General features: G+C 41.9%; 1 protein-coding gene across 1 annotated transcript in view; it reads right to left on the reverse strand.

The window, feature by feature from the left end:
• arhgef4 (Rho guanine nucleotide exchange factor (GEF) 4) overlaps positions 1 to 23,544 on the reverse strand; it is a 182,463-nt gene that overhangs the window by 78,732 nt on the left and 80,187 nt on the right. The window contains exons 3-4 of the mRNA XM_038723510.1: positions 22,138 to 22,434; positions 21,653 to 21,782 (exon numbers count right to left, since the gene is read on the reverse strand). Coding sequence (XP_038579438.1) covers positions 21,653 to 21,782; positions 22,138 to 22,434 — 427 coding nt within the window. The remainder of the gene's footprint in view (positions 1 to 21,652; positions 21,783 to 22,137; positions 22,435 to 23,544) is intronic.

Here is a 23,544-nt window from a genome sequence, read left to right on the forward strand (position 1 = left end):
GAAGACTGTAGTAAACCACTGTAATCAACGTAGATTACTCACGCTTAAACGCTATAATATGCTTCGTGGGGTTCATCAATGGTGATAAATGATATAAGTATATATTTTTTGAACGTTTACAGTCGTTAATATTTTATTACACTTAGTTAAGCAACGTTGTGTTTTGTAAGCACCAAATGCTTCTCTTATAAATGCAAGTGCAAAACAGTAACGTTAGTTCTAAAGTCAAGACACTTGCTTGATTTTTTTTTTTATCTCAGACAGTGGCGTTACCCTGTATGTTTGGTAAAAATCATACTCTGGAGGGACCTGCTTTGTTTTTTATTATTTTTAAATAACCTATATCCAATGCCTATAGATACAGCATCCTTTGGTCTTAGAGGCTGCAGTGTTTTCAGTTCGGCTGGTTGTTGACTCCTCAGGTTAATTATTGTTCCAGTAAAGTGGATTCATTTCTAAAATGCACTGCTGAACAGGTTTCCCGTCGCTTTTAAGGATGGGATGCAGTGGTTGAAAGTAATTGTAACATAACGAATAACGTGACTATTTACTTTTAATACCCAGTAATAAATAAAGTAATATTGCTACTTTTAAAATGAGCAATAACTGAAAAGTAACTCATTACAATTTCTGAGTAATCTGCCCAACATTGCTGCAAAGACAGAATGGTGCTTTCTGCCCCCTAGTTGCGCGTCTCCCGTTGATGACGTTGCACAGAAACCCGTCTATTGGGAGTTGAGGAGCTCAGCAAGTGGCGACGAAGGAAGCTCGCGCCAACCAGCGGGAGTAGCTTGCTCACAGAGCCCCCTGGCTCAGCAACAACGGCAGAGAAAAACACAGCTGTAAGGTTTTCATACCGCTATTCTGTCTTTACATTCTGACTAATGTTGAATCAGAGTTTTCACTAATCTCGCTTTCTGAAACAGGCCCGGGTTTTAGAGGCTGTTGTCTCCACCACCCTACAATGGTGATAATAGAACTTAGTTGTTTTTAGAAAGCAGGCTTAACAAACTCTGAGCTTAACCCTGAGCTCTGAGCTGACTGAGCCTGAGATGGGAAACCCAATCAACTCAGAATATGTTGAACCTGATGGAAGCGAATGGGGACCAAAAAAAGCCATCATCAATGGAGCTTGGATACTACGATTCAACATAGCAATGGGTAAATAAAGCGCAGAGCCTCATTTTTAATCCAGTGGCGCTAGAAAATGAACGTGTGCCAATCGGACCAAGACTTAAAAAACAGGAGTGGAGGAAGGATCAATAACAATAACAATATTGAATTTTATTCAGCGTAGTCTGCTCATTCAGCATATACCAGACTTGAATTTCCATGAAAGTGCTGGAATTCTCCTATGTTACAATCAATTATAGGCTATAGCAGTAATCTGACGGGACAAAATACCAGTGGGATTACCTGAAGATAAAAATATGTATGAAACAGATAAGACACAATTTACTCATGGACCTATGATTGTAAAGTCACAGTCTGACCCAGTAGGTTATTAATTATTTTTTTGCAACGGAAAATGTGTCTAGGCTCAAACTGATTCGAAGCTATAGACGTCTATTTTACATTAACAAAATCTTGCTCATCTCAGCTGCACCACAATCATCCTCACTCAGAAATATTCCTATCATCTCCAACATAAATATCACAGAAATGTTCTAATGGTGCGACTAATCACTACATGAAAGATGATTGTTCATTTACCAGTTACAGCTTCCTACGGATTAGATCGATTTTAACAGTGATTACTGCAGTAATGTTGCTCACGGTAGGTGTTTCAGTGCAGCTGTTGAGAACCTGACAGCTGCCTTTATGTCCACAGAGTCAGTGTTATAAAGGACAGTTTAGCCTATAGATTATATTCTGTGCTGAGGATAAATCCATGAGGTCCGGAGACAACTGTCTCTGAAACGGGGCCCCGGTCAAGTATTTAACATCAACACGGACTGTATAATCTACGTCATCATGAATGATGTCCCTACAGAATCTTCTCACCAAGAGACAGAGAACTCTAGTCATCCAGAATTCAAAGAACCATTCTATTTCATCCTTTCTGACCACCAGCAGTGCTTTACATAGTTACTAGGAATCCCACTTTACTGGAAACGGCCTGAGGGTTCTTGACAGACAGCTAACGCTACTACATGGGGAGCTGTGACATTGAGCCTGTAAAACCAGGTAAAGGTGCAGACGGTGCTGCCCAGGAAGTGGAGACACTCCTGAAGTGGTCCCTGATATTAAGAGGCAAAGGCAGTCTCCTTGACCTGTTTGCCTAGAAAGTCTCTAGACTAGGTGTGCCCTTTCTTATGCTCCCTACGCAAGCACCAGAGGCTAGTTTCATGATGAAACCTTGACACCATGTGGGTTTTTTTCCTGCTGGTCTCCCTTAAAAAATGGGTCCCAGTGTGACACCCCACCGCTTGGTTTTCCACTCTACTATGCCTGGCTGAAATCACAGCAACACAGAAGAAGCAGAGCTTCTTTTCCAGCAACAGAGCAACTCTTAGTTACCTCTTTGTGAGCTCTACACCACTCTGAAAACATCATCCGCCCGTTAGCATAAAGCGCCCTGGTAGAGGGTGCTCTTGTGCCAATAATAGCTGCAGATCTTTGTGGCTTGGATGCCAGAAGTGGCCCCTCAGCTGCGAGAGCAGGTCTTGCGTCCTGGGCAGGCACTGTGACCACCACTCTGGCTAGTTTGGGACAATCAGCATGAGTCTGTGGTTGCTTTTCCGAATTCTGCTGCTTTCAGGGGAATAGTAGCATAGAGTAGTCTAACTCTAACCCCTTCACTTACTTGTCCTTACCGGAGAAAAAAACTTAATGGAAAGCAAAGAACATGCATTGCAATTACTATGTAGTCAAATGGTAAATATTCCAAGTACACCACTCACAACAGCCTGGTCAAACTTTCTGGCATGTTTAACAAGACATCTGCAAACACAGTACTGCTGATGTTGAAGAGGCTTCTGGTCTTTTCAGATAGTTAGCATTGCAGTTTGCTGCCTCACACATGCAAAGACTCTGTATGGCGAGTCAGGTTAGCATAAGCCTGCCAAGCTCCCTGGTCACAGAGAGACTGGGCTAATCTTAAGGGGAAAGAAAGTTTACAACACGTGTGCGGCTGGATCATATCACTAAAACCTCATGTGTAATGTGACACTGTGACCTGGGACAGTGAGCATCAAATCTTAAGACTTCATCGGGTGAAACAATGAGGAAATAGATAGCTCTATGGGTGGCATCTGGTCCAGTCTGTAACTGCTGGTAGTGTGTATGGAAGCCAAGGCTTCTCGATATATGGATGGGAGAAAGACACAGAAAAAGTAGCTTGTGACCCACCTTAAGAATGCACTAGCTGCAGTGCATTTTGTTGGAGCCTCATCCAAGCCTAAGCACACTAGCTCCATAAGGACCACTAGCTTAAATGGGGCTGGGCCTTAGACCCACTTCCTGTCTGCTGGGAACAGGTGGCATGAGTGGAATCTTCTACTTCTCCCTGTCTAGGCTTATCCTCATAGAATTAGCTAAAGGAAGCCTTCAGAGACAGGGCATCCTCATCCCATCCAAGTGGGTTAGAGGGTGGGTCCTAGTTTGTGGGCTGCCCACCTGGGTTGCGGACCACCTGGCTGAAGGTAAAGAAGCAAGTCTCAGCAAACTCTAAGGCTAGCGTGTTGACTTTAGCTGCCAAACAATCTACTTTCTAGGCCTTCTAGCATCTAGCTCCACTCCATACATTTGAAGCAACACCAGATGGGGGCAGCTGGCCATTAAACTGCAGTCTTTCCATTGAGCTAGTTAGGCTATTTTCAGCTCCTGTGGCATGAAACTGCAATTCATGCATTCAGCCAGCCCTTCCTCAGGTGTATAACACTGAGGCATAAGGTTCCTTTTTCATGGCCATTGGTGTCCAGCAGTAGAGCCATGCAGGTAAAGAGAAGAGTGAATAACTTGCTTCTTTAAAGTTTGGCAACAAAGCATCTCTACAGCAATGGCAACAAAATCAGTTTTTTTATCACAAGCAAAACAACTTACTGAGAAGGGAAGAAGAAACCACTCTTCAGAGAGCAAGAAATGAAATACAACTAAGAAGTTAACTTAGTTTAAAGCTAACAAAGGGAGAATACTTACCTTGTTAACTTGGGTTCAGGCTGGCAAAGACACCTGCGTTGGCCTATCTGAAAGATTAGGTGCTGAATGTACTGATGAAAACCCAAGTCTGACAGCTAAGAGTGTACCCATTGGAACCGTAGCTCCAACAACCAAAAAGTCACCAGTTACAGTTGCAAGAAAAAGTATGTGAACCCCTTGGAATTATCTGGATTTCAGTTTTAATTGGTCATAAAATGTGATCTGATCTTCATCAAAGTAACAACAATAGATAAACACAGTCTGCTTAAACTAATACCACATAAACAATTATATGTTTTTATAATTAAAACATTTACAGTGAAGGTTTGGAAAAGTATGTGTACCCCTAGGCTAATGACTTCTCCAAAAGCTAAGTGGAGTCAGGAGTCAGCCAACCTGGAGTCCAATCAATGAGACGAGATTGGAGGTGTTGGTTAGAGCTGCCCTGCCCTAAAAAACAAACACCAATTTTAATTTTGCTTCTCATTAAGCATTGCCTGATGTGAACCATGCATCTAACAAAAGTGTTCTTAGAGGACATACAGTATCTCACAAAAGTGAGTACACCCCTCACATTTTAGAAAATATTTGATTCTATCTTTTCATGTGACAACACTGAAGAAATGACACTTTGCAACAATGTAAAGTAGTGAGTGTAAAATTGCTATGCCCTTAAAATAACACATCACACAGCCATTAATGTCTAAACCGCTCGCAACAAAAGTGAGTATACCCCGAAGTGAAAATGTCCAAATTGGGCCCAGTTAGCCATTTTCCCTCCCCGGTGTCATGTGAGTCGTTAGTGTTACAAGGTGTCAGGAGTCAATGGGGAGCAGGTGTGTTAAATTTGGTGTTATCGCTCTCACTCTGGTCACTGGAAGTTCAATATGGCACCTTATGGCAAAGAACTCTCTGAGGATCAGAAAAAAGCAAGTGTTGCTCTTCATAAAGATGGCCTAGGCAATAAGACGATTGCCAATACGCTGAAACAGAGCTGCAGCACGGTGGCCAAGACCATACAGCAGTTCAACGGGACAGGTTCCACTCCATTCCAGGCCTCGCCATGATTGACCAAAGACGTAGAGTGCACGTGCTCAGAAGCAGAAGCAGAAGCAGAATCAGCTTTTATTGCCAGGTATGTGTACACATACGAGGAATTTGACTCTGGATTATACATTGCTCACGATGTGCTTACTCATACAAAAATACAAAATCACAATAATAAAAATTAAAGCTGCAAGCAGCGTTGGGCGGGCCCTCGCACTTATAAGCGCGTCCGCGTGTGAGCCGGCCGAGTTGCATATTCTGGAGCTCTGCCGGTGCGGCTGTGAATTTGCTACGCGGTTATGACGCCGCATGAAGGTGTTATATGTCACTTCCTGTGTCCCCTATGTGGAGCTACATAGCACTTGCCGCTATGAATATAAAATCGGTGTTGGCGTGTAGATGTCTGCGGGGTGGGAGAGTTATCAAGCACGTAAAGTTTGTTTCAGATGTGAGCATGTACACTGAACAATAATGTACCCAAACAATAAAATAAATTCCTTTTATATTTCCCTGCCTTGTTGTTTATGTGTACATACAGAGGAAGAATGTGAGAACAGCACACATTTCATCGTTACTGTGTGCTGTACCGCAGTTCTGTGTCCATGCATGCAGCAAACTGAAAGCACCGTCTGTCGGAGCGTCTACGTGAAAAGAGAAGGAAGACATTGCTGGTAGTATTGTCTTCAGAGTTGTTAAACACCTCAGCGCACTGAAGGAAGCCATCTGACTGTGTGAGGGGCAAGATCGTTGATGTCTGCAGGCAGAGTAGGAGCTCTCCTGTCTGACTGGTCCACCAATAGCAGAGAAGATGACCCCTTGAGACACAGCCCCTCCTCATTTGCATAATGAGGCAGAAATGCATACAAAAATTTAAAAAAGACAGGCAGAAATAAATACCATGGGTGAAAATAAATAAGGTAAATAAATACAAAGGAAGAATAAAACAGACAAAAATATTAAAACACACACATAAATAAATACATTAAAAAATTTGTAATAAATAAAGTTGAATAAACAAATAAGGTAATTATAACAAAGGTGAATAGTAAAGGCACTAATTAAAATATATACATTTATGTCTCCTTGTATAATTTAATTACTACCTACATTTATTTATTTACTTTATTTTTTTGTGTATTTAATTGGATGCTTATTTATTTATTGAGCATTTATTTATTTCTGTATTTATTTCTGACTGTGTCAGGATCGGTCCTCCATAACGGGGTGGGAGAGTTATCAAGCACGTAAAGTTTGGTTCAGATGTGAGCATGTACACTGAAGTTACAACAACTTCCTGTGTCATGGCGAAGACTTGATCTCTGACGCCACGCCACGGACACACCCATTGACGAAAACTCGCAAATAGCACAACTTTTCATCTTCAATGCCTTTAGAAGGCACAGCACAAATTTGAAGTCGGTCGGACTAAATCCCTAGGAGGAGTTCGTTAAAGTACGAAGTGTGTAAATCATCCAAAATTTGACGTAAAATTCAAAATGGCCTACTTCCTGTTGATTTTAGGGCATCGCTCCAAGAGGCTTTTTTGTGCGTCTGGACAAGATACACGTACCACAGAAAATTCGTGCACGTAGGTAAACGTGCGGCGGGGGCTGCTTCGTTAAAATTCACTTCCTGTTGCCAGCAGGTGGCGCTATGACTGTGGGTGAATGTCAGCATGTACATGTGTTCAGGGCGGGACTCTCATCCTACATGTACAGTTTGGTCCAGATGTGAGCATGTACACTGAAGTTACGACAACTTCCGTGTCATGGCGAAGAGCTGATCTTTGACGCCACGCCACGGACACGCCCATTGACGAAAACGCGCAAATAGCACAACTTTTCATCGTCAATGCCTTTAGAAGGCACAGCAGAAATTTGAGGTCGATCCAACTAAATCCCTAGGAGGAGTTCGTTAAAGTACGAAGTATGTAAATCATCCAAAAATGGCCATAAAATTCAAAATGGCCGACTTCCTGTTGACTTTAGGCTATGGGTTCTTGAGGCTTTTTTGTGCGTCTTGATACGATACATGTCCCCAGAAAATTTCGTACATGTAGGTTGAACGTGAACGAGGGGCTAATCATTTCCAATTTTCTAGGTGGCGCTAGCGAGTCATTTTGCCACGCCCATGTGCGAAACTTGTAGAATACGAAATTTTTCACCGGTTCTGACATGTTTGCAAATTTTGGTGAGTTTTCGAGTATGTTTAGGCCATGTCATTTGGGCCTACTTTGCAGAAAAAAAAAAAAAAAATAAAATAAAATTAAAGCTGCAAGCAGCGTTGGGCGGGCCCTCGCACTAGTAGCGCGTCCGCGCGTGAGCCGGCCGAGTTGCACATTCTGGAGCTCTGCCGGTGCGGCTGTGAATTTCCTACGCGGTTCCGACGCCGCATGAAGGTGCTATATGTCACTTCCTGTGTCCCCTACGTGGAGCTACATAGCACTTGCCGCTATGAATATAAATCGGTATTGGTGTAGATGTCTGCGGGGTGGGAGAGTTATCAAGCACGTAAAGTTTGTTTCAGATGTGAGCATGTACACTGAACAATAATGTACCCAAACAATAAAATAAATTCCTTTTATATTTCCCTGCCTTGTTGTTTATGTGTACATACAGAGGAAGAATGTGAGAACAGCACACATTTCATCGTTACTGTGTGTTAGAGCATGGGAGAACAGTGGATACTTTTAATACAGCCCACACCCCTAATACTGTGTAACTATAACAAGTAGAGAACAGAAGAAAAAGATGTTCTTTCTTTACAACTGTCTGCATAGCTTATTCATATTGTGTAATGAATGAAAATAAATAGGCCTACTAGGCTCCTCTCTACTTTGACATTTAAGATTAGCTTGTTTGATCCACCTTCATACACATGTGACATTACTGTACAACTTGAGAAAGGTGAGTTGTTTTCTGCTCCAGCCTGCCTAAAAGAAAAGCGTTTTGGGATTAAATGGACTTTATTAGCTGCTGCAGTGCAGGATGAACTCAGAATAGACCCATTTCTCACCTTATTATTCTAAATCATGCAACGAAGAAGAAGAAATGCATAAGAAATCCTGGGACAAAATCTGTCCACAAATACTGTACAGCATGTAGTCTGATGATCAAGACTTGTGTTATAGCTGACTTGGGCAGTGAAATGTTTTTTTAATTCATGTGGTCATAGTTGTCCACAACTCAAATCAGAATATAAGAAGAAATGTTTTATACCACCTCAAGAAGGCTTCCTATCAGAAAGGTAGGAAGGTATTTCAAATGTACAACTGCAGTACTTAAATCTAAGTAAAGTAATTTCCCTGACATTTTTGTGTTACTTTACTTTTAATAGACCCATGTAAGAGGTTTTATACTTCCTGTGAGTATAATCCAATCAATCTTATTTTCATACTGTATATCCGTTGTGTAATTTGATAAATTGTGTTGTATGTCGTGCTCGCATCTCAGAGAAGACTCTGACTGCAACATGCGTCTTTGTAAAGAGAGAAACGGACAGAAAAAGTCTCTAACTCTGCCTGTCAGCTCGCTCTGCTCCGTTAAAACTGAATTTACCATACAGAATTGAATACGAGTGCACTCCAGATTTAGCTGCAGCCAGCTGACCGTGTGCTTCTCCCTATACCGCAGTTCTGTGTCCATGCATGCAGCAAACTGAAAGCACTGTCTGTCGGTGCTCTACGTGAAAAGAGAAGGAAGACATTGCTGGTAGTATTGTCTTCAGAGTTGTTAAACACCTCAGCGCACTGAAGGAAGCCATCTGACTGTGTGAGGGGCAAGATCGTTGATGTCTGCAGGCAGAGTAGGAGCTCTCCTGTCTGACTGGTCCACCAATAGCAGAGAAGATGACCCCTTGAGACACAGCCCCTCCTCATTTGCATAATGAGGCAGAAATGCATACAAAAATTTAAAAAGACAGGCAGAAATAAATACCATGGGTGAAAATAAATAAGGTAAATAAATACAAAGGAAGAATAAAACAGACAAAAATATTAAAACACACACATAAATAAATACATTAAAAAAATTAGTAATAAATAAAGTTGAATAAACAAATAAGGTAATTATAACAAAGGTGAATAAGTAAAGGCACTAATTAAAATATACATTTATGTCTCCTTGTATAATTTAATTACTACCTACATTTATTTATTTACTTTATTTTTTTGTGTATTTAATTGGATGCTTATTTATTTATTGAGCATTTATTTATTTCTGTATTTATTTCTGACTGTGTCAGGATCGGTCCTCCATAACGGGGTGGGAGAGTTATCAAGCACGTAAAGTTTGGTTCAGATGTGAGCATGTACACTGAAGTTACAACAACTTCCTGTGTCATGGCGAAGACTTGATCTCTGACGCCACGCCACGGACACACCCATTGACGAAAACTCGCAAATAGCACAACTTTTCATCTTCAATGCCTTTAGAAGGCACAGCACAAATTTGAAGTCGGTCGGACTAAATCCCTAGGAGGAGTTCGTTAAAGTACGAAGTGTGTAAATCATCCAAAATTTGACGTAAAATTCAAAATGGCCGACTTCCTGTTGATTTTAGGGCATCGCTCCAAGAGGCTTTTTGTGCGTCTGGACAAGATACACGTACCACAGAAAATTCGTGCACGTAGGTAAAACGTGCGGCGGGGGCTGCTTCGTTAAAAGTCACTTCCTGTTGCCAGCAGGTGGCGCTATGACTGTCTGTGAATGTCAGCATGTACATGTGTTCAGGGCGGGACTCTCATCCTACATGTACAGTTTGGTCCAGATGTGAGCATGTACACTGAAGTTACGACAACTTCCGTGTCATGGCGAAGAGTTGATCTTTGACGCCACGCCACGGACACGCCCATTGACGAAAACTTGCAAATAGCACAACTTTTCATCTTCAATGCCTTTAGAAGGCACAGCACAAATTTGAGGTCGGTCGGACTAAATCCCTAGGAGGAGTTCGTTAAAGTACGAAGTGTGTAAATCATCCAAAATTTGACGTAAAATTCAAAATGGCCGACTTCCTGTTGATTTTAGGGCATCGCTCCAAGAGGCTTTTTTGTGCGTCTGGACAAGATACACGTACCACAGAAAATTCGTGCACGTAGGTGAAACGTGCGGCGGGGGCTGCTTCGTTAAAAGTCACTTCCTGTTGCCAGCAGGTGGCGCTATGACTGTCTGTGAATGTCAGCATGTACATGTGTTCAGGGCGGGACTCTCATCCTACATGTACAGTTTGGTCCAGATGTGAGCATGTACACTGAAGTTACAACAACTTCCTGTTTCATAGCGAATCATCGACGCCACGGACACGCCCATTGACGAAAACGCGCAAATAGCACAACTTTTCATCGTCAATGCCTTTAGAAGGCACAGCAGAAATTTGACGTCGATCCGACTAAATCCCTAGGAGGAGTTCGTTAAAGTACGAAGTGTGTAAATCATCCAAAAATGGCCATAAAATTCAAAATGGCCGACTTCCTGTTGACTTTAGGCTATGGGTTCTTGAGGCTTTTTTGTGCGTCTTGACATGATACATGTCCCCAGAAAATTTCGTAGATGTAGGTTGAACGTGAACGAGGGGCTAATTTTTCCAATTTTCTAGGTGGCGCTAGCGAGTCATTTTGCACGCCCATGTGCGAAACTTGTAGAATACGAAATTTTTCACCGGTTCTGACATGTTTGCAAATTTTGGTGAGTTTTCGAGTATGTTTAGGCCATGTCATTTGGGCCTACTTTGCAGAAAAAAAAAAAAAAAAAAAAAAAAAAAAAAAAAAATAATCCGAGCAATTCAATAGGGACCTCGCACGGTCGTGCTCGGGCCCTAATTAAAGCTGCAAGCAGCGTTGGGCGGGCCCTCGCACTTGTAAGCGCGTCCGCGCGTGAGCCGGCCGAGTTGCACATTCTGGAGTTCTGCCGGTGCGGCTGTGAATTTCCTACGCGTTTCCGACGCCGCATGAATGTGCTATGTGTCACTTCCTGTGTCCCCTATGTGGAGCTACATAGCACTTGCCGCTATGAATATAAATCGGTATTGACGTGTAGATGTCTGCGGGGTGGGAGAGTTATCAAGCACGTAAAGTTTGTTTCAGATGTGACATGTACACTGAACAATAATGTACCCAAACAATAAAATAAATTCCTTTTATATTTCCCTGCCTTGTTGTTTATGTGTACATACAGAGGAAGAATGTGAGAACAGCACACATTTCATCGTTACTGTGTGTTAGAGCATGGGAGAACAGTGGATACTTTTAATACAGCCCACACCCCTAATACTGTGTAACTATAACAAGTAGAGAACAGAAGAAAAAGATGTTCTTTCTTTACAACTGTCTGCATAGCTTATTCATATTGTGTAATGAATGAAAATAAATAGGCCTACTAGGCTCCTCTCTACTTTGACATTTAAGATTAGCTCTTTTGATCCACCTTCATACACATGTGACATTACTGTACAACTTGAGAAAGGTGAGTTGTTTTCTGCTCCAGCCTGCCTAAAAGAAAAGCGTTTTTGGGATTAAATGGACTTTATTAGCTGCTGCAGTGCAGGATGAACTCAGAATAGACCCATTTCTCACCTTATTATTCTAAATCATGCAACGAAGAAGAAGAAATGCATAAGAAATCCTGGGACAAAATCTGTCCACAAATACTGTACAGCATGTAGTCTGATGACAAGACTTGTGTTATAGCTGACTTGGGCAGTGAAATGTTTTTTTAATTCATGTGGTCATAGTTGTCCACAACTCAAATCAGAATATAAGAAGAAATGTTTTATACCACCTCAAGAAGGCTTCCTATCAGAAAGGTAGGAAGGTATTTCAAATGTACAACTGCAGTACTTAAATCTAAGTAAAGTAATTTCCCTGACATTTTTGTGTTACTTTACTTTTAATAGACCCATGTAAGAGGTTTTATACTTCCTGTGAGTATAATCCAATCAATCTTATTTTCATACTGTATATCCGTTGTGTAATTTGATAAATTGTGTTGTATGTCGTGCTCGCATCTCAGAGAAGACTCTGACTGCAACATGCGTCTTTGTAAAGAGAGAAACGGACAGAAAAAGTCTCTAACTCTGCCTGTCAGCTCGCTCTGCTCCGTTAAAACTGAATTTACCATACAGAATTGAATACGAGTGCACTCCAGATTTAGCTGCAGCCAGCTGACCGTGTGCTTCTCCCTATACCGCAGTTCTGTGTCCATGCATGCAGCAAACTGAAAGCACTGTCTGTCGGTGCTTCTACGTGAAAAGAGAAGGAAGACATTGCTGGTAGTATTGTCTTCAGAGTTGTTAAACACCTCAGCGCACTGAAGGAAGCCATCTGACTGTGTGAGGGGCAAGATCGTTGATGTCTGCAGGCAGAGTAGGAGCTCTCCTGTCTGACTGGTCCACCAATAGCAGAGAAGATGACCCCTTGAGACACAGCCCCTCCTCATTTGCATAATGAGGCAGAAATGCATACAAAATTTAAGACAGGCAGAAATAAATACCATGGGTGAAAATAAATAAGGTAAATAAATACAAAGGAAGAATAAAACAGACAAAAATATTAAAACACACATAAATAAATACATTAAAAAATTAGTAATAAATAAAGTTGAATAAACAAATAAGGTAATTATAACAAAGGTGAATAAGTAAAGGCACTAATTAAAATATACATTTATGTCTCCTTGTATAATTTAATTACTACCTACATTTATTTATTTACTTAATTTTTTGTGTATTTAATTGGATGCTTATTTATTTATTGAGCATTTATTTATTTCTGTATTTATTTCTGACTGTGTCAGGATCGGTCCTCCATAGCAGGGTGGGAGAGTTATCAAGCACGTAAAGTTTGGTTCAGATGTGAGCATGTACACTGAAGTTACGACAACTTCCTGTGTCATGGCGAAGACTTGATCTCTGACGCCACGCCACGGACACACCCATTGACGAAAACTCGCAAATAGCACAACTTTTCATCTTCAATGCCTTTAGAAGGCACAGCACAAATTTGAAGTCGGTCGGACTAAATCCCTAGGAGGAGTTCGTTAAAGTACGAAGTGTGTAAATCATCCAAAATTTGACGTAAAATTCAAAATGGCCGACTTCCTGTTGATTTTAGGGCATCGCTCCAAGAGGCTTTTTTGTGCGTCTGGACAAGATACACGTACCACAGAAAATTCGTGCACGTAGGTGAAACGTGCGGCGGGGGCTGCTTCGTTAAAAGTCACTTCCTGTTGCCAGCAGGTGGCGCTATGACTGTCTGGGAATGTCAGCATGTACATGTGTTCAGGGCGGGACTCTCATCCTACATGTACAGTTTGGTCCAGATGTGAGCATGTACACTGAAGTTACGACAACTTCCGTGTCATGGCGAAGAGTTGATCTTTGACGCCACGCCACGGACACGCCCATTGACGAAAACTTGCAAATAGCACAACTTTTCATCTTCAATGCCTTTAGAAGGCACAGCACAAATTTGAGGTCGGTCGGACTAAATCCCTAGGAGGAGTTCGTTAAAGTACGAAGTGTGTAAATCATCCAAAATTTGACGTAAAATTCAAAATGGCCGACTTCCTGTTGATTTTAGGCTATGGCTCCAAGAGGCTTTTTTGTGCGTCTGGACAAGATACACGTACCACAGAAAATTCGTGCACGTAGGTGAAACGTGCGGCGGGGGCTGCTTCGTTAAAGGTCACTTTCTGTTGCCAGCAGGTGGCGCTATGACTGTGGGTGAATGTCGGCATGTACATGTGTTCAGGGCGGGACTCTCATCCTACATGTACAGTTTGGTCCAGATGTGAGCATGTACACTGAAGTTACAACAACTTCCTGTTTCATAGCGAATCATCGACGCCACGGACACGCCCATTGATGAAAACGCGCAAATAGCACAACTTTTCATCGTCAATGCCTTTAGAAGGCACAGCAGAAATTTGACGTCGATCCGACTAAATCCCTAGGAGGAGTTCGTTAAAGTACGAAGTATGTAAATCATCCAAAAATGGCCATAAAATTCAAAATGGCCGACTTCCTGTTGACTTTAGGCTATGGGTTCTTGAGGCTTTTTTGTGCGTCTTGACATGATACATGTCCCCAGAAAATTTCGTAGATGTAGGTTGAACGTGAACGAGGGGCTAATTTTTCCAATTTTCTAGGTGGCGCTAGCGAGTCATTTTGCAACGCCCATGTGCGAAACTTGTAGAATACGAAATTTTTCACCGGTTCTGACATGTTTGCAAATTTTGGTGAGTTTTCGAGTATGTTTAGGCCATGTCATTTGGGCCTACTTTGCAGAAAAAAGAAAAAAAAAAAAAAAAAAAAAAAAAATATAATCCGAGCAAATTCAATAGGGACCTCGCACGGTCGTGCTCGGGCCCTAATAAAATAATCCGAGCAATTTCAATAGGGACCTTGCACGGTCGTGCTCGGGCCCTAATAAAGTAAAATCAGACACAGACTTCAGTGTAGACAACACAAATATACACACTATGAACAAAAACAATATAGACATATTGACAAATAGTGCAGTGAGCAGAGTGCAAAGGATGCAGGAGTATGTACATGTCGAAGGTGGATGTGATATACAGGTACATATCTATGCATACATGTACACAGTGCAATGAAGCATAGTGCAAAGGATGCTGGAATAAATAAGTATAAGTATTTTGTGCAGGAGTAATGACTTGAGGTAGGTGGATTTGGTATACAGTATCTACAATATGACAATATAACAGTATGAACAGCACTGAAATAGAGAATGGTGAATAAATAATAAGTGTTAGCCAGTAAACAGGTGGCTGATTAGAGGCAGAGTTACTGGGTTATTGCACAAGAATTGTTCCTGACACCGTGAGTCAAAAATCAGCTGTTCATCAGAGTGATGGCTTGTGGGAAGAAACTGTTCCTAAGTCTATTGGTTTTGGCATACAGTGCTCTGTAGCGCCTACCAGAGGGGAGGAGCTGGAACAGATTGTGTCCGGGGTGAGATGGATCTGCAGTGATGTTTCCTGACTCTGGAAAGTCCTAAATGGAGGGCAGGTTGGCACAGATGATCTTTTCTGCTGTCCTGACTGTCCGTTGTAGTCTGTCCTTGTCCTTGTGATGTTCCCCAGTCTCACCTGCTGTGTGTCAGAGGGGAATGGTGACTGTTTGAAGATGGTGTTGGAGCTGGAGAGAGGTGTGACTTGGAGCTTTTCAAACCTACAATAAAAGCCATTCAGTCTGCCAGTTGTTGAGTATCAGCAGTGTTGGGGGATGGTCTCTTGTAGTTTGTGAGTGTCTCCACACTGACGCAGGGTCGTTGGCTGCAAAGCTGTAATTTAGCTTTTCAGCGTAGCATCTCTTTGCTGCTTTGACCTCTTCAGTCAGTGTTCCTGTCCTGGTTGTACAGAACTCTGTTCCCACTTCTGAAGGCCTGAGTTTCGCTGTGAACCAGGATTTTTGGTTGTTGTATGTGCAGAAGGTTTTAGGTTTCAGGGTCAGTTAGTTCGTCCAGGTCAGTGGCTGCAGCCTCAAAAACACTCCAGTCAGTACAGTCAAAGCAGGCCTGTAACTCCAACTTTGACTCGTTGATCCATCTTTTCACAGTCCTTACAACAGGTTTAGCAGATTTCAGTTTTTACCTGTGTGTCTGGATAAGATGAACCAGACCGTGATCAGAGTGTCCCAAGGCTGCACGGGGAACAGAGCGATAGGCGTCCTTTAATGTTGTGTAGCAGTGGTCCAGTGTTTTAGTCTTATTTGCACTTCTTTTTGTCTTAATATGCTGTCTGTACTTTGGGAGTTTGCTCTGTTGAAGTCTTCAAGAAAAATGAGCAGGGAGTCTGGATGTTTTTTCTCCACGTTAGTTATCTGGTCAGCTAGGTGTAGTAACGCCTCACTAACACAGGCCTGAGGTGGAATGTAAACAGCGACCAGGACAAACGAGGAAAACTCCCACGGTGAATAAAAAGGTTTACAGTTTATAAAAAATGTCTCTAAGTGAGGGCTGCATGATTTTTCCAACACTGTGTTTCTATATAAGCGAATGTTGGTGCACAGATGTCAGAGTTCGCCTCCCCGTGTTTTTCCCATGAGCTCCCTTTCGCGATCCGCGCGGATGACATTAAATCCCGGTAGATGAAATGCGCTGTCTGGGATGCGCTCGGTGAGCCAGGATTCGGTGAAACAGAGGGCAGCAGATCTGCAGAAGTCCGAGTTAGGAGCAGCAGTTCGTCCATTTTTGTTGGCTAGAGAGAGGACATTCGCCAGGTGGATTGAAGGGAGTGCAGTGCAAAAACCCCGCTGTATCAGTTTAACCAGCACGCCTGCATGTTTTCCCCTGCGCCATTTCCAAAGGATCCCAAACAGAGCTGCTGCTCCTCCAACTAATAACTCAGGGAAAGTTCCGGGTTCGTTAAGGAGCAGTGGAATAGTATGAGCAGTTGAAAGTCTGATATTTAAGAGCTCTTCTCTGGTAAATGTTACCAGATAGGGACGACAGAAAATGGCGTTAATAAACAAAAACACAAAAAGCACTACGGAGCGTAATCCAGAGGCTGCCGTCTGCGGCGCCATCTTGTTGTCTCTCAGCATCATATCCTAAGGAAGAGGATTAGGGCCACATGTGTATTTTTGAGTACTGAGATTAAAGCCAGAAACGTCAAATAAAAGAGGCGCCGGTGTATATCCACTGTGAAGATGTGGACAGCATGGCATGTTAATTTTGCAGAGAGAATTGGAGGTAAACTAGCTATATTACTGTAAAGACTGTTAACTTAATAGCAGTGATGTGTTGCCATGGCACTTTCAGACGCCGTTCACCACTTTACGAGGCGCTGTGAGGGGAAAAAAGGCACTGATCGTGGGGAATCCACTTGTAGTTCTGCTTCAACTGTGCGACAGCCTGACGACGGCCGACCAAAATTTCTGACGTGAAATTAATCTAACCGTCCAACGGTCGTTTGGGAGCAGTTGATCGGTTCTCTCTTTCCCCTGTACACTGCACGTCAAACGATGCCAGATGAAGTGATCGGCCCGACTCTAAAATGAGTCCCTGGACGGGTCAGAAATGGTCTGAAATCGTACAGTGTAAGCCCAGCTAAAATGTAAAATGTCAAAACGGGTAAAACACAGTGACAAATGGCCATGTATATACTTTTATTTGATAGGTAGCAGAAATACGAAAGCTTTCCTTATTGCCTTGCAAGGGCTGTTCAACAAAAAGTGATTTAGTTTAAACGTCCTAGCGCCTTACAGCCAGGACCGTTTGGCTACAGAAGGAAACATACCCCATATTTTCTGTCTCATCTGCCATACTATATCCAAACAGTCCAATATTTCTACAAAGACAAGGGCTATTTGAATTTTATTAAGACCCCCATGAAACCAGAACAGCTATCTACGAATAAATTGTGGATACCACAGAAACAAGTGGCCTGTGTGTCAGCTAGATTAGTACATATGGTGCTGACAATGCATCTGTAAATTTTAGCATGCAAACACATTCCTTTTTTCAAAAACTGAAATCAGTCAGTCCACATATCATAAAGGGTAACTGCAAATGCCACTTGATCCACAACACCCTGAAAAACCTGAACAGAATCAGTTTTGATGTTGAATCCAATGTCCTAAAAATCAGGGAATTGTCATGCTCAGTCAACAAAAATTGAATCTCGGAAAGAGTTTTGCAAGTTTACTTCAATACAGTACATAGAGATACAAAAGCATGTACCAACCCGTTGGTTATCTGTATTGCCTGCAGTTCAGCAGTTCTTGGACTATGCTCTGTCCTGAAGTGTTATTTTTTTGTCATTGGGAAAGAGGGATTGTCCTGAAGGTTATCTGGAAGGTTATATGCACAGGTGGTGCTGATGCTGCTTACAGCAGTGATGAGAAAGATGTGACAGAGTCTGAATGTTTAATGTTACTCATGCACAACGTCATGCAGGAATTTGAAAGCGTAATTTGAGTGTTGCAGGGCGGGGGTGGTGATGGAACAGTGGCTAAGACACATGCTTTTGGTGTGAGAGACCCAGGTTCATGCCCCACTGTAACACATCCACCAATGTGTCCCTAAACAAAACACTTAACCCCTAGTTGCTCCAGAGGTGTGCGACCTCTGACATGTATAGCAATTCTAAGTCGCTTTGGATAAAAGTGTCAGCTAAATGAATAAATGTAAATGTAATAAGTATTGGAAGATGAGAGTGCTACTCTCCTGGATGTTAAGATTTTATGGTAGTAAAACGAAGCAAGGAATCTTGAAAAGTAAGTGCAAGAGATCATACGGAGTTCACAACACTGGCCAACAGCTTCTTTGTAAAGGCTGTTTTACTGTATAACTTGTGGCTCAGTGATCCAGTTATGTCTAATGCTAGCTGTCTGCCACTCAGTGGTCCAATTGAATGGGGTACACTGAGCGACTGGTCGAAAAATTAGCTCTGGGCATTGACGAAGACAAACTGTTTCAGTACTACACTATACTAAACGATGTATTTGAAAGCATTCCAGAAGAGCAGAAATTAGCTTTTTTTTCAAGAACGAGAATGCAGCAACTAAACTGCTCAAAGTGTTATCCTTTTGTTTTTTCTGTCGCCATCAGTAACACTTAGGCAGGGTTGGTCAAAGCAGAATTTAAAGTTAGACTAAACTTTAAATCATCATGCTTGGAGTTTAAAGCATTCATTGAGGGACAGCAGGGACTTCTGCAGGCAGCAAAAGGGATGAGAAATACACATGGAAAAAGAGGTGAGATCTAATTATGTTTTTATTGCTAAAGGGAGGATAGCCTCCTTTTGGACATTTGATTAGATTATATAATAGATTATAATTATACAGTATATGCTTACACATAAAAGTAAAAAGTATGTATTTAACATATTTATATCAAACTAAAAATAGGCTCCTCAACCATCACTCCAACCGGGCTGGTAAAAAACTTGGGTGTCACGACTGATGGCCAACTGTCTTTCTGAGACCATGTTGCTGCTGTTTCTCTGTCGTGCCTCTTTGCTCTATTCAACATAAGATAAATCAGGCCCTACCTCACTCAGTACGCCACCCAGCTTCTGGTAGAGGCCATGGTTATCTCCCACCTCGACTATTGCCTCCTAGCAGGTCTTCCAGCTTGTGCGGTGAAACCCCTACAAATGGTTCAGAACGCAGCAGCGCGTCTGGTTTTTGATCAACCCAAAAGGATCATGTCAGTCCATTACTGAGTGACCTCCACTGGCTACCTGTGGCCTCCCGAATTAAATTCAAGTCACTAATGCTTGCATACAGAGTGACTACTGGGTCTGCACCCATCTACCTAAACTCCATAATACAAGCTTACGTTCCACACGCCATCAGAGCAGGGGCGTCCCTCTCTAACTTCAAGAAGCTCTTAAACTCATCTCTTTCGAGAACACTTCCTCTTATAACGCTTGTAACCCCTGACCTCTAACATGCTTCCTGTGCATCTCCTTACAATTCCCTTGTATTGATTGCGCTTTTCTAAACTCTAAACCCATTGATGCATACGCACTATTATCTCTTACTAGTAGTTATTGCTGATCTTACTAGTATCTATTGTCACATGTAGATCCCTTACTTTATTTATTCCTTACTTTATAATACTTTATTTTATTTTGTATGTTCCTCAAATGTAAGTCAAAGTACATGATGTTTTTTCAACTTTCATACTTTTAATATTGAAATTTACATTGACATTTTCTGTATTCAAATGCATGGCAGAATGTTCAAAATGTCCACATTTTCACAAATTTTTAGGCCTTCTCAACTTTTACCTACTCTTTCATACTTTCAGCTACAAACTCCATTCTAATATGACAACTGTTCCACATCTTTCCTACATTCTTGGTATTATTCAACTTTCAAGTCCCATTAAATATTTTTAAAATATTCAAGTTAGTTATAATGCCAGGAGGAGAAATACAAATTTTGAAGAAATTTCTAATTCTTCTCTTTATTCATTGTTTTAGCTTTAAACTATATTCAGACCTTAAAATGTTCCACATCGTTCATGCAGTATGAGGTTTATTCAACTTTTAAATCCCATTCGTACTTTGAAGTTACTATGAAGTGCATTCCCTTTCACTACGACATCCCAGCATAACAGAAACACATGGATGCATTCTCAAAATAAAAGTCCCCAACACTCACTCTATCTTTACAGGGAACTCGGGACTAGTGTTTTCCTAAAATAAGGGTTTCCGACGGTCACTGTTAGTTAACAGGAAACTAGGGACCTAGTTTTTCAAAAAAGGCCCAGACAATAAATGCATCTTTATAGGGAACTCAGGATGAGGCTATTCAAAATAAAAGCCGAACCATACAGTATAGGAAAAACACGTGTCCCAACAGATAACTACACACAGAACCCCTGACTGCAGCTGGTGACACAGGTAATTGAGATTAGCTAATTAGTATTAGTATGCATAAGTACACACACACATACTTATGCATACTTTCTATTACAAATTCCATTCAAACATTAAAATCCTCCACAATTTTCATATATTATGGGCATTATTCAAGTTTTAAATTTAATTCAGACATATCAATTATATCTATCGATCAAGCCAGATGAAAGAAATCAGCTAGCTAAACTTGCCAAGGATGTAAAAACCTGGATGACTTGTAATTTTCTAATGTTAAACTCAAACAAAGCTGTTGTTGTTGTACTGGGGGCCCAAACACCTCCAAGACGCAAGATGCGTTTGTTACTTTTAGGCTGGATTATTGTAACTCCTTATTATCAGGCTGCCAGCACAAGTCTCTTAAGACTCTTCGGCTGATCCAGAATGCTGACAACAAAAAGGAAAAGACATCAAATTTCTTCTGTTTTAGCTTCTCTGGACTGGCTCCCTGTACAATCCAGAATTTGAAATCCTTCTGTTCACCTACAAAGCCCTTAAAGGTCAGGAACCATCTTATCTTAAAGAGCTCATAGTCCACCAATGTGTCCCTAAGCAAGACAACCCCTTGTTGCTCCACTGGAGCCCACTGGAACACTGCACACCCAGAATACAGGGTTACTTGTGGTTCCTAGAGTCCCAAAAGAAAATGGGAGCCAGAGCGTTCAGCCATCAACTCCTCTCCTGTGGAGCCAGGTTCCAGTTTGGGTTCAGGAGGCAGACACCATCTCCACAGATGAGTAAGTTTAAGACTTTCCTCTTTGATAAAGCTTATAGTTAGGGCTGGCTCAGGTGAGTCCTGAACCATCCCTTAGTTATACCGCTATAAGCCTAGACTGCCGGGGGATTTCCCATAATGCACTGAGCTCCTCTCTCCTCCTAACCCTCTACATCTGTATATATTCTTATCCCATTAATACATGTTACTAACTCGACTAATGTTTCAGCTAGATACTACCTTTCATACAATATAATAATATATTTCATACTCAATATTTGAGCTTTTTTCAATAATGGAAGAATAAGCAATACAAATCCATTATCTAAAATGCAGAAGACTGAACCTGAGTGTGTACTTACAGGAGAAGGAGATGTGTCTTCTCCAGCCCAGACAGTCAAGACCAATGGGGGTGCTCTGAGAGAAGCAGTGGGCCTTGAGGGGCATCCCCCGGAAGGCCCTAACGTGCCCAAAGGTGACTCCAGCATGTGTCTGTGGGAATGTAAGAGGATTAGTTCAAATCACTGATATTTTTTACTGACATACATTTGTCTGCTAATGATGAGCTGGACACGACCCCACAGAGTGATAAGCAAAGAAAAGAAAACATGATGTACCGCCATGCATGAATGCTTTATGAATTAAATTGCAGATGAGTGGAGAAAATACATTAGGAGGCCATGCCCGAAGTAAACAGACACCGAGGCTTCACATCTATAAGAAAAAGTGTCAGAAGCCACCAGAGAGAAACAGGGAGAAAGACAGTAATGCAGATGCAAAGCACAGAATGAAGAAGATGAGGATTACAAAGACTTCCAAGGATTGGATCTTTGTTTTGACATCTCACCGAACAGTGGCCACAGCTTTCTTTGTCCATATCTTCAGATAAGAGTGTGTTCAGTTGGCCCAGGCTCCCCCTGATGGCTCTAGCCAGTTTGCGTTTGAATTTCTTTTGCTCTTCAATCCAGAGGTCATCTGAACACTCTAGCATCCGCTGCTGGCCACCTCCATCTCCATCCTGGCCCACATACACCCAGCAGCCAGTCCTCAGTCTGCCAGGAACCACAGCGGCCTTCCCCTCACCCTTGACTTTGAGCTTTCTTGTTCTGGACTGAGTGGCAGGTTGACCACTGTTTTGTGTGCCCTTTGGAGTGCACAGTTAAGTGATTAGTCACAGTCAGCTTTTCTATACAACTCCACTCCGTTTCAGTCCCCCAGGTACAGTGCACGACTGTGGCTACTTTTAATTCTAGATTTTCATTGTAACTTTGGATACAGTCATTACTGTCAATGAGTTTGTATGATATGGCATGAGGGTGGACAGTGAACAGAGACAGCCAAATGGATGTCAGTGTCAGTGTGGATTGAAATGACCAAATGCTTAAATAGCGCTTACATGTCGCTCACAGATACCACCAATTCTCAGGTATCTGAAAGAAGACAAAACATTCTTTTTTATGTCTCTATAAACAGTGTGTTGATGTCCTAAAGTTTGGGAAACTCAGAGACAGCCAAAATGACCTGCCTAACTTAACACAAAAGTAACATTAACTCAAAGTAACATAAAGTCCAAACTTGTTTTTTCTTGCCAGATCACATTGCAAAGCAGTGGGGCATTTCTTCAGATTGAACATTAATTGTCTGGTGTGAGACTTGTGAATATTGTCCCTTTCACAGGAGAGGTCCTACAGTATTATGTGTCAGGCCAATAGGGCAGTTAATGCCATTAGTGTTAAACTAGACCAGAGGAGAGAACAAAGGAATGTTAGAAGCCCTCACAAATTGTTCTGAAATCCTGTGTTGAAGTAGCTAATTTATAGTCTTATTCTATTTGGGACCATCTGAGAGGAAGCCACAAGGGGGTGCTCCTGCTCTGGCTCTGTCACTATTGTAGTAACTGACTGGAAGGTAGGATGATGGTATCCAGCCAACTCAGAATGGAAACCTATATCCTGGGGGCTGAGAAGGAGAAAAAGATGACTCCTGTTTCTGTCCATCTCTTTATCTAGTTTACAGAGAGCAACAAAGAAACATGTGTTATGTGTTCCACTGACAACTGCCCTGAGACACAAGTTAATAGACACTAACACTCAATGGCAGAGCAAGTGATTAACTGGTCTTGTTAGTGTGTGCTGGAGGCGGGGAAGAAACACTTTTCCCAAGGAGCTGGAACCACATTGGCGTCTTAATTGAGGCCTGAAAAACGTCTGTTTTCATTCATATGAAACATAGGAACTGCAACAGCACATTATCA

This window comes from Micropterus salmoides, unplaced genomic scaffold (assembly GCF_014851395.1).
Source record: "Micropterus salmoides isolate LMB-PRFRI ecotype aquatic unplaced genomic scaffold, ASM1485139v1 Ms_hic_scaffold_1, whole genome shotgun sequence".
Lineage (NCBI taxonomy): Eukaryota > Metazoa > Chordata > Actinopteri > Centrarchiformes > Centrarchidae > Micropterus > Micropterus salmoides.